Source organism: Ceratocystis lukuohia, assembly GCF_044167205.1.
Source record: "Ceratocystis lukuohia strain C4212 chromosome Unknown Supercontig2_pilon, whole genome shotgun sequence".
Taxonomy (NCBI): Eukaryota; Fungi; Ascomycota; class Sordariomycetes; order Microascales; family Ceratocystidaceae; genus Ceratocystis; species Ceratocystis lukuohia.
The window spans coordinates 3,766,460-3,780,949 of NW_027263521.1; the positions used below are offsets into that span (position 1 = coordinate 3,766,460).

Sequence of the window (14,490 nt, forward strand, 5' to 3'; positions counted from 1 at the left end):
GTCGTTTCTAACTTATTTCTAGGAATCATACTTCGTGACACCATCTATCTCGATGGAGGCGATATGCGTTGGTTGATTGGCATGAACGATAGCAGTACAGAGGTAATCACACCTGGTAAGCCCTGCGAAGTCCCCCTCCAAGATATTTCCAAGTTGCCAAAGCCATCTAATAGCGCCTCGTTTCTATATCTTAGCAAACGATCTGGGGAATATGTTTACACTGTCTCTAAATACTTCCGTCAACTTTACAACTGCCAACATCAGCGATATTCTTGATACTTTTTCCAAGGCTCGAGGAGGCTCTGGAAATGCAGCCGCTGATGGCGCTCCAAACTATTATAGTGGTGCACTCCTCGGTAACAACGCCGAATTCTTTCTATATGGGGGGCTGGCTAGAAGAACATCTGCCTATCCCTTGCCTGGAGAAGACGAAATTCTTGGCTATCAGAAGTTTGAGTATGGCGCTGAAAGGGACTTTACCGCCAACCTCAACTCCTATAATACAGACTCAGGAACCAACCGTTATGTGACACATGGTGCCGGTGCTACCGTCAACTCTGAATGGAAGGCATTTTACTTCTCGGGCCTCCGGTCGAGTGCTGGCCCTATTGACCGGCTGGTTACTAACTCGTCAGCAACAAGCTGGAATATTCCGGCCGATTTCCTTATTACCCTGGAGACTGACGAGTCGAACCAGCTCACGCACAAGTGGACCAACTCATCTCTCCCCGACGACATTAAGGGGCGGGCCGCTGGTGAGTTTGTCTTTGTTCCAGTTGGGGAAAATGGGATCATGGTTGCTGTTGGTGGTGTGACGTACCCAGAATTCACCAACCCGCTCGGAGAATCTCTAGAACCTGATCTAAGTGTAAGCATATCCTTGTATCTTGCCATTTGTTGCACGTTGACGCTGACAAAATACAGACTTCGGAGGGCAGGGGCTTCCACGAAACCATTGATATCTATGATATCGGCTCTAAAAAGTGGTATAGGCAAAACTCTACCTTGATAGACACACCTCCCACTCTAGCGTATGGGTGTGCTGTCATGGGAGCAGCCAGCGATGGATCCAGCTATAATATTTATTACTATGGCGGTTACACCGCCCTTTCTAAGACTTCGCAGTACAGCGACGATGTATGGGTCTTGAGCTTGCCTAGCTTCACCTGGACCAAAATCTACAGCGGGAACAATATTCACGGACGTGTAGGCCACCAGTGCTTCCAGCCCTATCCAGGGCAGCTAATGATCATTGGAGGCAAGCCTGGCACTACATCGTCAACATCGGAAGCTAACGAGAAAAGTTGCCTTGAGGGCAATATAATCCAGCTGTTCAATATGTCGAGTCTTGAGTGGGTGGATGCTTATGACCCTGCTAAGCAAACCAACTACACAATTCCCGATGAGGTTTCGAATGTTATTGGAGGAAATGCATTTGGAGGAGCAACCCGAACTGCGCCAGCTTCGGGATGGAGTGATGATGAACTTGAGAAGCTGTTTGATACGGCTTACCCTACTTCTAAAATCACCAACTATTACCCGTATAGTGCGGCTGTAGGAACAGGCGAACCCGAACCCACAAGCATAGGCTCGGGGTCTTCTAGCGACATCTCTAATGGAGCAATTGCTGCTATCGTTGTCTGCTCTGTACTTGCCCTTAGTTTCATGCTTGGTCTTTTCATCTGGTGGCGCCGCCGAAGACTAGCCCAAATAAGTGAAACTGGCACTTCGGCTACGTACACGAGTAACCGCATTTGGGCCTGGATTCTGGGCACCCCGCCACTAACCACTACGACCACCGCGGCTAAAGCCATGACGGAGACAACTGAGGTATCAGGCATACTTCCTGAAGGGTCTTTGTCGCCCGTAAGTGCCATGTCTGTACCTGTTGTGGTGCCTGTGTTTCACCACGAAATGGATGCGTCGGTTCTTTCGGAGCTGGAAGATACCTCACGGCCTGAGCTTGGCGAAACAGGCATGACTCCAGTAAAGACAACTGAGCGCAAATTCCCCAAGACTGCCAATATCCCGCGAAGTCCTTTGTCCATGTCGCCCACGGGGCTATCTGAAAATGACCGCAATAGTTTCATCAGTCAGTCTGAAATATCCTCAGCCAGGAATTCAGCAATGCCCCCACAGACGCCAAGCCCGCCGCAATCCCCTACAATCCCAGACATGGCTGCCCCATTGCACCCGGCTGCAGTTCCCCGTACTGTGTCTGACGTGTCTAATATCAGCGACCGTGAAGCAAGGCATTTGCGTCACATAAGTGACGTGAGCAGTACTGGAGATTTGCCAGAAACGCCGATTATATCCCCATTAAAAGCGGCCTTCAAAGAACCAGTAATTGAAGAGCAGCCAGAGAAAGAAAAGACACTTCCTGAGTCATCCGAAGCCGCGGCAAAAGACTTTTCTGAGGAGAATGTTGCTGTCGCAAAGACCCCATACACATCTAGTGCCAGACGAAGCGTCTTCCACGAGAGCCGGGATGATTTGGGCGAGATAGAGCCTCCGAAGAAGTCATTCAGCGAAGAGAAGAAGACGGAAGGAAATGAGTAGCGGAAGAGAAGGCCAAGATAGTGTGCCGCTAGGCGCGAGGGAAGTTGGCATGTTGATTTGTAGCGCTTGATATTGTATTGGCGTTTTCATGACTGCATGATATTTTCAGTATATTTTCTAGTTTTAGTCGCATCGTTGTGTAATATTTAATAATTGTATCTAAATCTTATTTCTTCTCGGAATTCTTTCACATTTCTATCCATTCGGCTTAGCCTGGTGCCAGGCGGGCTGTCCTGCTTAATAAGCACATTCTAAGTTAGGGTTAGTTGGCTGTATCTTGATGGTAGTAGTTAAGTAAAAAAGCTTCGTCAAGCTATGATGACCCGCGACAGGCACCTGTTTCTCTCGTGCTTATGAGCAAAACCTGTCTTTTTTTTGTAGTCACGCTCCTTTCCTGTTTCATTACTAAATGAAGGCTGATTCGCCTGACAGACATTGATAACCTAGTTTGTCACCGTGTTTAAAAGAACACTAGACATCGCCACTCCACGTTCCGTTTTCCGAAGAGAACACCACAACTAGGCAATCTAATCCAATATGGTCACCAAGCCTGCCCGCTCCGCCCCCGTGGCATCCAACGAACCCGAAACTCCACCGCCGCCGCCTCTTGCTTCTGTAAAGTTGCACACCGACCCGATAGCACTTAGTATACGATTGGGGCAACCTATGCTTGTGGCGGCATTCTTCATCTATAACTTCAGCAACGTGATTGCAGACCCAGTAGAAGGACTACAGGAGATTCTCGCTGTGGTTGCAGTCGCACAGGTGGTCTACGTGTTGGCGTGTGTGCCAGAGGTCGGAACCAAGTACAAAATTGGGGCGGCAACAAAGAAGAAGATGGAGCGGAGAAGTAGCATTCAGAGATCTGTGTTTGTAAGTATTACCATCACTTGCTTTTGTTTCAGCCTGTTTCGACTAGGAAAACCACTAACAACTATGTTTGTCTCTATACAAGACTGCGATTCTTTCTTTGATCCTCAGCGGTCTCATCACACCCTTTGCCCACCTCGTCCTCGTACTTTTCGGCGGTCCGTTTCTTAATCTCGTTAAGCCTACATTCCTGTGTGCCGCGCACTTTAGCCTTGTGTGCATGTTCCCGCTCTTCTATGCACATGGCGTCGAGTCATCAACGTGGCTTGCCATTGGCAGTCTGGGCCAGCCCATTGATGAGCCATACGGCGCACTATGCGGCGGCCTGCTGGGCGCGTGGCTAGGAGCAGTGCCTATTCCTCTGGATTGGGACCGCGAGTGGCAAAAGTGGCCTGTGACTATTGTCTGCGGCATCTATATGGGCGCCGCTCTGGGCCGTCTCTTGGGAGGTACCCTCATGTTTGGACGGAGGGTGGTAGAGCTAGACGTGCCACTCAAGGAGGAGTAGGAGTCTGAAAGAGCATTCAAGACTACGGACAGTAGACTCATGTCCTAAAAAAAGGATTTTACACAAGCTATGCTAAATCTACGAGATTAACACGACAATAAATGCTGCATCTAGAGCAAGAACACCAGCCGACTGCTAGCACTACGAAACAGGTGAGACCTAGGGTTGCCAAACAAAGTCATTAAGAGGTTTCTAGCAGTGTCACAGGGGAGCGAGATGCCCAACGCCAGAGGGGCTGAGATGGCGTTAAAATATGTTTCTATGCGTTGCTTTCAGAATTTTCAGTGTGAATAGCGCTCAGCTAGTGATATGACATCAGCTAGGATAGCGAATAGTAGGAAAGTCATCACGAAACAACAGAAACGTACTCAGAATCTTCAGCCCTGCTTTATCAAACAAGATAGAAGCCAAGGCCAATGATCCCAGATAATGCCAGAAGACATCTCTTGAAAATAGAGGGATATTCGTGCAATGGATGGAAAGAACAAAAGATTCAAGTGGAGAAGAGGTCAGAGTTTGTCGTTAAATACTATTTTACAGGTGATCCACAGAACAGTGATGATATAGCAGCCCTCTTGAGATTACCCGAGCATGAGCCGATACCATCCCATATAAATATTAAGTCATATCAAATCGTGTTAATGCATTATAATAGTTAAAGTCTATATCAACCACCAGAAGCCTGTGGACATAAGGAAATCTGCCTATGCGCTGAAGCGACATGAAACGCTAGAAATGGAGGCAAATAAAATAAGAGAAAAGTGTGTGTGTGCGTGTGTGGGAAGTAAGTAGCGTGAAGGCCAAAAGAAAAAAAAGAAATGCAAGTATCAACATGTTAACTCTCACATTCTGAACCAGAGAATGTGCCATGCTGGATATGGCCAGGGAGGAGCATGCGAAAGAAAGAGAAAAAAAATGAAGCAAAAAGAACGCCAAAGCCGAAAGGCTAGGATCATGCTTCGCTCTGGCTAGCCGTGGCTTTCTTCCGCAGTCCTTCAGCTCGGGTTTCGTCCATTTCGGCCCGCATGTGCTTGTTGAATTCTTCAGGGTTATCGATGAAGAGATGATGTCCTGCATCCTGTATAATAACAACCTTTGCGGCGCCATTTTCGTTCTTCTTTTCGTAGTCAGTGCCTGTCAGAAGCGCTTTCTCGCGAGCCTTGAGGAGTTTTTGCTCCGCAGCAAAGCCGCCGGCAGCGTCCATCCAGTCGCCATCACCATACATCATGACGATGGGGATTCCAGTTTCGCGCAAAGGCACGCCGGCGGCAGAAGACCCCATAGGTGCGGGGAGGACCTGCCGACCAACGCCGTCGATGCGACTAATGAGCGGGCTGCGGGCAAATGCACCAGGGGCAAGGAGATATGGCATTGCATATTCGCCGCTGCCAGACTGGCGGAAAATGGAAAATGCATAATCGTGAAGAAGGCTTGCGTGGTTCTGAGGGAGGTGATTGAAGCGGCGAGAAGACCATCCAGACACAATACGGGGGCCTAGGGGGCCGGTGAGACGGACTATGCTAAAGGGCGATACATTGGCGTCCCAGAGATAGCTTAACCAGCCTGGTACACGGCGTTTAGGGGCATCCGCAGGGCCGGTGGCGTTTTTCCCGTGGACAATGCTTTCCTGATCACGAGTAAACTCATTTTGCATGGCAGACTCCTCGGGTTCAGGCATTTCAGCACTGATGGCATGGGGGTCTGCAGGAACTCCAACGGGAGAAGCCAAGATAAGCTTCTTGATGCGACCGGGGTATTTCAGAGCATAGGCTACTCCTAGATATCCGCCTAGAGAGTGGGCGCATAGTGTAAAATTATCGAGCTTGCGCTTAGTGCGCCATTCCTCAAGAGAGTCAATAAACCAATTCTCGGCCTCGGTAATTTGGGCCTCGCGTGTCTTGGCTTTGACAGAAAAGGACGGGCGGGTCTATTCGAATTGGAATCCGGGTTGTTAGCGGGGGGAGGTGTTTGCGTTATCAGAGGTGATGGGAAACGTACAGAGTTGCCCATGCCTAGCATATCAAGGGCATACAGCTTCCAGCCTGGAGCACGTGTCAGGGGCTCATAGTTGCGGTAGAAGAAGCCAAGGCCAGCACCGTAGCCATGAAGCATGACCAGGTTTTCGTCAACCTTCTCACCAACACGCTCCACAGAGTATTCATTCAGAGCGCGGTTCTTGCCGGACAGCTCCACCATCTCAGACCGCCACACACGGAAGCCGAAGGGATCGTCACTGTTAGGCGGGGCCGTCAAGTTATCGGCGGTCGCTTCTTTTAAATAGGGAACCATGTCGAGCAGCCTGCGCTCGGCAAGCTTGGGGTTGGTACAAGCCCACTGTAAGAAAGCAATAGGTCTCACGAGTCAGCAGGCCGTCTTGTAAGTTTAGTTAGACAAGAAGCGGAGGGGTCGTGGGGGAACTCACCCATTGTTTAGCGGACTCGCCAAAACTTTGGGGGAAAAGCTGCGCCAACGACATGCGCGGCTGCTTGGAATTCGAGTCAGATTCTTGGTCGGCCATGAGGATATGTTCGGGGTCTTCTGATTCAGATGGGGATGAGGCGTATGCCGACGACGTATTGCGGGAGTTTGCGGCGTGGGGCGCAGAAAAATATAGACGCGGACGGCGGATAACGATGGTGCTAGCAGCCTGTGTCTTGAGCATCCCGACAGTACAGATGATGGCAGAGAGAAGAACAAGGTCTTTTTATATACGTGTATGTGGGATAAGTCGGGTTTGGGGGGATTCCGAACAGCCAGCCGCTAGGTGACGGACGTAGGGGATCTCCAGGCTGCGATTGAATGCGAATAGAGCGGGTAATGCGCTTGCGACAAATGGACTGATTATTAATATGAAAGTGAAACCCCCCGATTTAGCAGATTGCTACGGATGAGCGATCGAGGCTTAGGTCAAGACTAGCTCCTCTACAAAGAACCTTACACTGGAGGCTGAAAGAGTGTTTCGTGTAAGTAACCGGAGGCTTTAGTTTGTAGACAGTAGGGCTCAGAAACAAGACGTACAGGATATGGAAATGATGATGTCAAAAAAGAAGAGAAATATGCTACTAGGACGCTGTGAGGAGGGAGGGGAATAAATACAGAGGTTCTTGTACTGTATTAAGACTTATAATACAAGGAGAATGACAGTGCGCAGGTAGCGCATTGGAGACGGCCCCCTGAGGCAGCCTGATTCTGCCACTAAACCACTGGCCTGGGCTTTTTTTCCCCAAAACTTTTTCGCCCTGACTCTGGCCATGTTTTTTTTGCTGGGGATGGATGGGCAACTAACTTTAGCTTTTAGCCTCAACAATTCGGTTTTTATTGACTTGGTCCTGTCCACTAAGTTTGGCAAGGATTTTTTGGCAGCCATGTTCACGCGATCAAGTTGACGGGCCAATCAGATGAGGCTGCACACAACGTTGGTGATCACGGGTTCGTTTGACTGGGTTAGATTTGGTGTTGTTAACAATGAGAACCCGGGAGCGCTGTTTCTCGCATCGGGGCTTAGAATGTCGGAGTCATGGGAGAAACAAGAGACAGATGTCATAGTGGACGATTTGCAAACCCTAGCAGGATTGAGCTAGCCTCTGCTAGTTGTTACAGACACGAACATGTTGTTGAATATTATGATAAATGAATCTCTAGATGAATTAAAAATACAAAAGCAAGGAAATGAAAAGCCAAAAAAAGGAATCTAGATACGCTCAACCATCCATGACCACCACTTGTTGACACCAGGGCCGTCGCCCACAACATTACCACCAATAACATCGATATCAATGTCAAACTCCAGCATCTGACTAAACGTAAACTTCTCATTGCTAGTGCCGTATGCGCCGAGCCAGGAGTCTTGATCATCGGCATTGACATCCATAGAATCGGCGCCCGAATCCAGCAGGCCCTTGCTTCTTGAAGAGCGGATGCGGGACAACTCCATCTCCAGCTGGGCCTTGACCATGGCGGCGGGGGAGGCGGTGAACAGGTCCATCTTGTTAGCGGCAATGAGAACAGGAACGGCCGGCGGCGGCCGCGACGATTTGGATGACGCGGCCCGGCGCTGCAGCAGCATAAGAATCTCATACAGGTACTCGGCAGTAGGGCCAAGAATTTCAGGCTCGCTGAGAGCAGAGGCATCAACCATGAACACGATGCCCTTGACAACGCTGTCAGCATCAGCCGCCTTCTTGGGGTTAAGCGACGTCATCTGGTCGCCGGCAATGGCACGCAGTTTGGGGTGTCCAGGGGTGTCAACGATCAGGAACTTGGTATGCTGGCCCGAGACATCATTTTTCTGCAGATGGTCATCGCGGGCTGAGGCCTTGGTCGAAGCAGTGAACTCGACGGAGGTGGAAAGCAGGGAGGTGTGTGTCTCGGCAGCTGCCTTGTTGTTTTCAAATAGTGTTAGGAGAGCCGTCTTGCCAGCATTGCAGGGACCCGCTAACACAATGGAGGGGAGAGTAGTGTATGGCGTGGCCTTGACAACAATGTAGTGCAGAACTAGAGGAATGAGAATCACAATGAATGATGCAACCACAAACAGCTCATACGAGGGAGTCAAAGACCACGTGATGGCCTCACGGCTGTACTCTTTGAGAGCTTCGATTCCCTCCTGGATGTGTTGTAGAGCTTCCATTGCGCGGTCTGTGGCTCTGGAGAGAACGTTGGGTGTAGCAAAAGGCTGTCGAAAAAAAAGCCAGCTGGAGTTGTTGGTCTGTGTTGGGAGGCTCAGCCTTTAAAAAGAAAGGACAGCGCAATAGGATTGGTGAAGAAGAGCAGCCGACCCCTGCAGCATCAGGCGAAGATGAGCAGATGTTGTTAAATAAAGACTCCAGAAATGGCCTGCTGTCAGAGAGTCGGCCCAGTTTAGGGAAGGCAAAGGAGACAGGCCTAGTTGAATAACCTTAGCTGTCACCAACCTTGATTGTGTGGCGCAAGCTATGGGAACAAGGAACGCGAAAAGAAAGAAGACGTGGCGTTATATGTGGCGTCGGAAAGGTAGAAAGTCTGTATACAGAAAAAACAACTTGAGCCAGAAGGGCCCAATGACGTTTTGGTTGGTAGGAATAAACAGGCAAAAAAGCAGCGAGAAACACTAGCAAACGGCACCCCCCCCCCCAAAGAAGGCTTTCACAGTTGACCTGACAGTGTGCCGACGACGAACTTTGATATCATATATAAAGCTGCCTCCATTGCAGCTAGCATCGTTAACTCCTCCATAATCCGCACAGCCGCCTGCATTTGGCTTTTGGAATAGCGTCTGTCGTGTTCCTCACCCCCCCTCCCCTTATGAAGAGAGCTTGTGCGGCCATTCCCAGAACAAAGGATAGCGACATTACAGAACCTATATTGCGAATAGTGGAAAAGTTTGGTCACGAACGTCGAACTCCCAGATCTTTACGGCGAATACTGCCTGTGGCAAAACAAGCACAGGGATAAAAAGAAAGCGCTGGTGTGTAGAGCTTCCTCGCGTTCACACGATAAGCGTAAATCAAGCATTGTTCAAGGCTTCTTCTTGTATGGTGGATGCATTGCTGAGCCGAGTCGAGCCGCCTTTTGGCATTTCCCATCTCTAATAAAACTAGTTATCCCACCCATCCATACACTCGCGCACGCACCATCCACCCAGCAATCACTCCGAATGCGGATCGATATACCGACCCATAACCAGAGTCTCCTTCGTCCCTGGCCTCCTCTTTGCACTTGTTCTAGCTCCTCTCTCTCCTTGGCCTTTAGGCTCTGCCCTGCTTCCTCCAGCAATGGCCGATGACTTTGACAGTATTGTCAAGGGCGCCCTTCAGACCCAGATCGATGTCAAGTCTGTCAGCGGCACAACCTTTATCAAGACATCTCCCGGGCCCCCTACGAAACCATGGGATCCACTAAGCACCACACCGAGCTCCCCGCCTATGATATATCTCAACCTCCTTGTTCTTGAAGCTTCTTTGCGTGCTCAATATCTCGAACTGCGAGCCCGGCGGCGCCATCACACCTTTTTCCTGCTGCTGCTGTCAGCCTGGATCGTGGGATTTGGCTATGCCTTGTTCTTTGCTCCGCGCGAAGATGGGATTGGCGTCGGGGGCTCTGTCTATTGGGGTGTCGAAGCTGGCGAAAAGGTGTGTTTTATGGGGGGCGTCATCACATCCATTCTAGTGTGGGCTACCGGTATCTGGGACCGGGGCATTCGCTGGCCGCGGCGTTGGTTCAATGTCTCCAACCGTGGCCTACGAGGCTTCAACTGCAAGCTCGTCATTATCAAACGGCCATGGTGGGCTGAGATGGCGTCGACTATCGGATTTTTTTTGACCTACGGCCTGTTTTCACATACTGCTAGCTCATCATACCGCTTTGTTGATGCTGCGATACTGCGTGAGGTTGATCGCGAACTGTCTATGACTGATGTCCATTATACTGTCCATAACATGGGCGTTCCTGGCTTGTCAGCAATGTGCAACGACGAGAATGGCCACGAGGAGGATTTAGCGCCAGCTGGTGACTTTGTCAAGCTGCTTCTCCACGCAAAGCCTTTTTCACCTAGCTTCCGCGAGAACTGGGAAATATATCGCTCTGAATACTGGGACAAGGAAAACGAGCGCCGTGCCCTTATTCGTGCCAAGTTGCGTGCCCGCAACCGCCAGTATGCTAAAAACCGCTGGGGCATCTTCTGGTGGCTCCCGTGGCACCACGCGCAGACTGAGCGTCATTTTGCCCGAATCGCTAGCTTACGTGCTGCTCACTTATACTCTAATGGGGATGCTAATGGGGCTCTTTCACATAGCGCTAAAGGTGCACAACACCACCGTAGCCGTAGTATTCGCCGGGGTAGTGTCAGCTCCACGCGAAGCCTAACGCCCACACGAGACTCGGTCTCGCCAGCTCCTATGGACGGAGCTTTGCTTGACCGAGCCCGGCGGGGTAGCGTATCACTAGAGATGCGGCGTGGCAAGAGGCTTTCTGTGTCCAGCACAACAAATGCGGGCGGTGTGTTGGGCGCGACAAGTCGAAAGAAACCAGCGTCTCCAGAGACACCATCGCCTCTAGCACGAGAGAGTGTGCTTGTTAGCGACTGTGATTCTAAGGATGAGATGAATAGCAGCGAAAAGACAAAACCTGCGAAAAGGAGACCAGCAATTACAAAGGGGTAGTAGGGGTGAAGGAGTGTCGTATGTGTTGCTTGTTCATCTCTGTAGTGTTAATTTACAAAGAAGTGAGTACTCTTCTTAGCTAACTCCAGCGCTTGTCGCCAAATCGTGTCTATCGTGAATAAGGAAAAGGGCGTTGTTGCATGCGAGACATAGTAAGTCTAACATGGCGAAATAAATGTCTTTATAATTCTAGTGTGTACATACATGCATGAAACGACTTCTCTGCTTCTGGTCTATAAACCTTTCAAGAAGTCTGCTATCGAAACTGGTTTGCGCACGGCGTTATTTAGGCCTTCATGGTACCGCACCCAAACATCCACTGTATTTTCTTTCTTCTCCCTGGCTTGACCCTCCGCTTTGGGCCGCTCAGCAATGACACGGCCAAAGAAATCTCGCTTGACTTTGGTGTTGTCTGGAAGCGTGCCAGTCCTGCCTGCGCTAGTCCGCACCTCCATTTCGTCAAAGGCATATTCCTCACTACCGCCATTTTGGAAGCGGGCCTGGCGAGCTGCTGTCTCGCGGGCACGTAGTACTTTATTGAGTTCTTGATCAAGGACTTGACGGACAGCATAACGCGTCGGGGCTAGGAAGGTGGCAGACTTGTCTGTCAATGTTTTGTAGACTGCAAGCTCGTCAAGATCGCTATAGACAAGGGTTAGCACATGTGATGCGTGAGATAAATGGTAGGATAAATAGAAACTTACGGTTCGAGTCGATAGACCCATTGCGATGCTCTCACCATGTCGTTCTCGATTTTTCCCTTTTGCAGCCTGAGGCCGACATCGGCCATGACCTCAGCTGCTCTACTGACCATAATCTTCTCGCTTTCTTTGCGTACACTGGCCATCGTTCTCTGATCTCCACCGCCATGTATAACCACCGGATGAACGTCCGGAGCTATTAGCCGCATGAGATAAGGCAGGAACTCCGTGGCTACATCTTCAGAGCTACGGAACGCGCGCATCAGCACTGGGGGCAGTTCTGCCTGAACAGCTTGAAGAATCGAACGGTTCTGCTTCTCGGCTTCGTGAGCTAAGAAAGCAGCACGGGGGCCGCTAAAAGCTGCGGGTATGGCGCTTTCAGTATCGCCATTTTCGCGGTCATTCCGCCGGCCGTAGTTGTTGGATGCCTGGCGAATAGGAGCTGAAAATAATGAGTGACAAGCAAGCACAGGCTGGCTTAGATACGGAATAAGTTCCCAATCTTGCTCGCCAAACAAGCGTGATGAGCATGTGTCGAAGAAGTGCATCCACTCGTACGCCTCATTGGGCTTACTTAGGTAGCAGTCATCAGTGTATTCGCGGTTTGGATACTCGGTGAAAATATCGGTCATGATGCGATCGACATCACCACTAGTTTCAATAATGTGTTGTAACTGAGCCATGCCGTGCTTCTTATGGAACTCGGCAAATCCAAGCTGTGATGTGGGTTGGCCGTGCAGGTCTTGCCGAGATTGGGTTTGGCCAAGAGCTGGTTTGGGAAAGCCCGCCCCTTCTTGGAACACACGTGTTACAACATCGCGCACGCTGCCTCGTCCAGTACCTCGTCCACCACCTACACCTTTAGAAAGCTCCTCAAGAACATTCCGCTCAAGCCATGTACGCGAGAGGACTTTGTTTCTGGAGCCAAGAGCCTGGGCCATGAAGCGTGAGCCAACCCACTGGCTGATTACCATGACACCGCGTAGATCGCCCTCGATAGCACTTTCAACACCGCGTCTGGCCTCAATGCCACTAGCCATGCCCCAGGCAGCTTCGCACAACTTCCGAGCTGCGTCACGTTCGCATGATATGCCCTCTTTTTGGAAAATGAATTGTAGTCGGTTAACCACGTGTTCAACAGTGGGCTTGCCAACATGGATAATCTCGGCCATGTTGGACTGACGCAAGGGTCGGAGAGATGGATGGTAGACATCGTTGCAGATGAGCACAAGTGGCCTCATCTGGCGGAACTTTTCTGTCTTCTTTTTACTATTGTTTGAGTTTAAGGAGTGCTGCGGCTTGGAGTTCTTTTGGTCGAGGAGCATTAGATCCATGAGCGCCCGGATAAAGCCACCATCTCCTGACGCGCCAGAGCCGGTGGTCACTCCGTCGACCTCATCAACAACCACACATAGAGGCCTAGCAACATTTGGTCGTCCATCTCCAGATCGAGTGTTAGAAACCGTCTTTACCGTTTCGGTGCCCAGACTCGTCCGAATGCGGCCTTTAACAACGTCTTTACCTCGGTCGTCCGAGGCATTGATTTCCAGCACGTCATAGCCCGCTTGCTTTGCACAAACATGAGCTAGTGTTGTTTTCCCCAATCCAGGAGGTCCAGTAAGCATCAGAATCTTCCGCAGCGGCTTTTCTTCCTCTTCTTGCTGCTGATCTATTCGTTTTGATTTGGGCTTGACTGATCCGGGGAACACAATCGGATCCCAGCCTTTAAGCCACCGGAGAACGTGTCGGTTCGTTGTGTCATCTCCACACAAATCTAGGAATTTGCGTGCGCGGTATTTTTCTGACCAAAGAGTGTGTTTCTTGGGTCGCTTGGAGCTAGCTGGGTTATCTGCTTCAACAGACTCTACTAGTATGCTGTCCATGCTATGGACCTGTAGTTCAGCTTCTTTTTGCTTTTCTTGCTCTGTTATAATCCTTTGCGCTTTTATCTCGGCTTGCGCGTTTCGAATAAGCTCATGGACGTTAATTCCATAGTGACTACGTACTGCCCGCCCCTCCTTTGTCTTGGATCGGGCTGCTACCAACTCTTCATATGGAACAGGGGCAGACCGTAGCCGCTGACGTATGACGCCTTTGCGGCCATTGCAAAATTGAATGTCATATAGTTTCCCGGTGTCTTGGAACAAAGATGCTTCAAATATGGGCAAAGTGACGGGTCCGTCGTCAGTAAACATGTACGACTTTTGGGTGTCGATATTTGCTTCCATTTCCTGAGTGTCGATGTTCTGGAGATCCTCGAAAGGAAGTCGCACGGATGAGGCGTTATCTTGGGATGTAGATAGATCGAGGGCAGGGATCCGGGAGGTCGCTATCGTGGCTGATGGAGCGTTGAGCATGCGCTTCTTTGGTTGTGGTCCTAAGATCATTTCAGTGTCGGAGTCTGAGCCGGATCCGTCGTCAATGACGAAGCCGCTCGTAGTATGTCCGCTTTTTTTTTTGCGAGCTCCGCTCTCCGGGATATCGGCCGGTCTAAATGCATCATCGTCGCGTCCTCTCTTCGGGCGTCCGGGAGATGGAGGGCTGCTTGGATATACGACAGGCGACGAGTCTCTCATTGTGAGGAATGAGAAAAAAGCAGGACAATTGCTATGACAGCAGAAAAAACAAAGTGCCTCTGCAGCGGAAGACAGAAGACTGACTAGCAATTGACGTTACTGTGGGTGAGGAGCGGACGATGAAAGCACCACACATA

At 50.3% G+C, this 14,490-nt stretch overlaps 6 protein-coding genes across 6 annotated transcripts; 3 read left to right on the forward strand and 3 right to left on the reverse strand.

Moving 5' to 3' along the window:
- Positions 1-211: 211 nt before the first annotated feature.
- Positions 212-2,559, forward strand: HOO65_020923 (kelch repeat protein; the record flags this gene model as incomplete). Its single annotated transcript, XM_071006503.1, has 2 exons — positions 212-868; positions 925-2,559. 2 exons carry the CDS (start codon positions 212-214, stop codon positions 2,557-2,559), a joined length of 2,292 nt encoding a protein of 763 aa, XP_070861561.1.
- A 537-nt stretch (positions 2,560-3,096) lies between these two features.
- On the forward strand, positions 3,097-3,937 carry HOO65_020924 (Glycosylphosphatidylinositol anchor biosynthesis protein 11; the record flags this gene model as incomplete). Its single annotated transcript, XM_071007001.1, has 2 exons — positions 3,097-3,432; positions 3,515-3,937. 2 exons carry the CDS (start codon positions 3,097-3,099, stop codon positions 3,935-3,937), a joined length of 759 nt encoding a protein of 252 aa, XP_070861562.1.
- A 952-nt stretch (positions 3,938-4,889) lies between these two features.
- Positions 4,890-6,599, reverse strand: HOO65_020925 (putative cardiolipin-specific deacylase, mitochondrial; the record flags this gene model as incomplete). Its single annotated transcript, XM_071006667.1, has 3 exons — positions 4,890-5,864; positions 5,936-6,271; positions 6,360-6,599. The coding sequence occupies 3 exons, from the start codon at positions 6,597-6,599 to the stop codon at positions 4,890-4,892; spliced, it is 1,551 nt and encodes a 516-aa protein (XP_070861563.1).
- A 1,029-nt stretch (positions 6,600-7,628) lies between these two features.
- Positions 7,629-8,567, reverse strand: HOO65_020926 (Signal recognition particle receptor subunit beta; the record flags this gene model as incomplete). The annotated part of the gene is made up of 1 exon (XM_071000190.1): positions 7,629-8,567. One exon carries the CDS (start codon positions 8,565-8,567, stop codon positions 7,629-7,631), a length of 939 nt encoding a protein of 312 aa, XP_070861564.1.
- A 1,123-nt stretch (positions 8,568-9,690) lies between these two features.
- HOO65_020927 (Sporulation-specific protein spo7) lies at positions 9,691-11,076 on the forward strand (the record flags this gene model as incomplete). Its single annotated transcript, XM_071000191.1, has 1 exon — positions 9,691-11,076. One exon carries the CDS (start codon positions 9,691-9,693, stop codon positions 11,074-11,076), a length of 1,386 nt encoding a protein of 461 aa, XP_070861565.1.
- Positions 11,077-11,309: 233 nt separating this feature from the next.
- Positions 11,310-14,353, reverse strand: HOO65_020928 (Chromosome transmission fidelity protein 18; the record flags this gene model as incomplete). The annotated part of the gene is made up of 2 exons (XM_071006398.1): positions 11,310-11,718; positions 11,781-14,353. 2 exons carry the CDS (start codon positions 14,351-14,353, stop codon positions 11,310-11,312), a joined length of 2,982 nt encoding a protein of 993 aa, XP_070861566.1.
- Between the last annotated feature and the right edge of the window lie 137 nt (positions 14,354-14,490).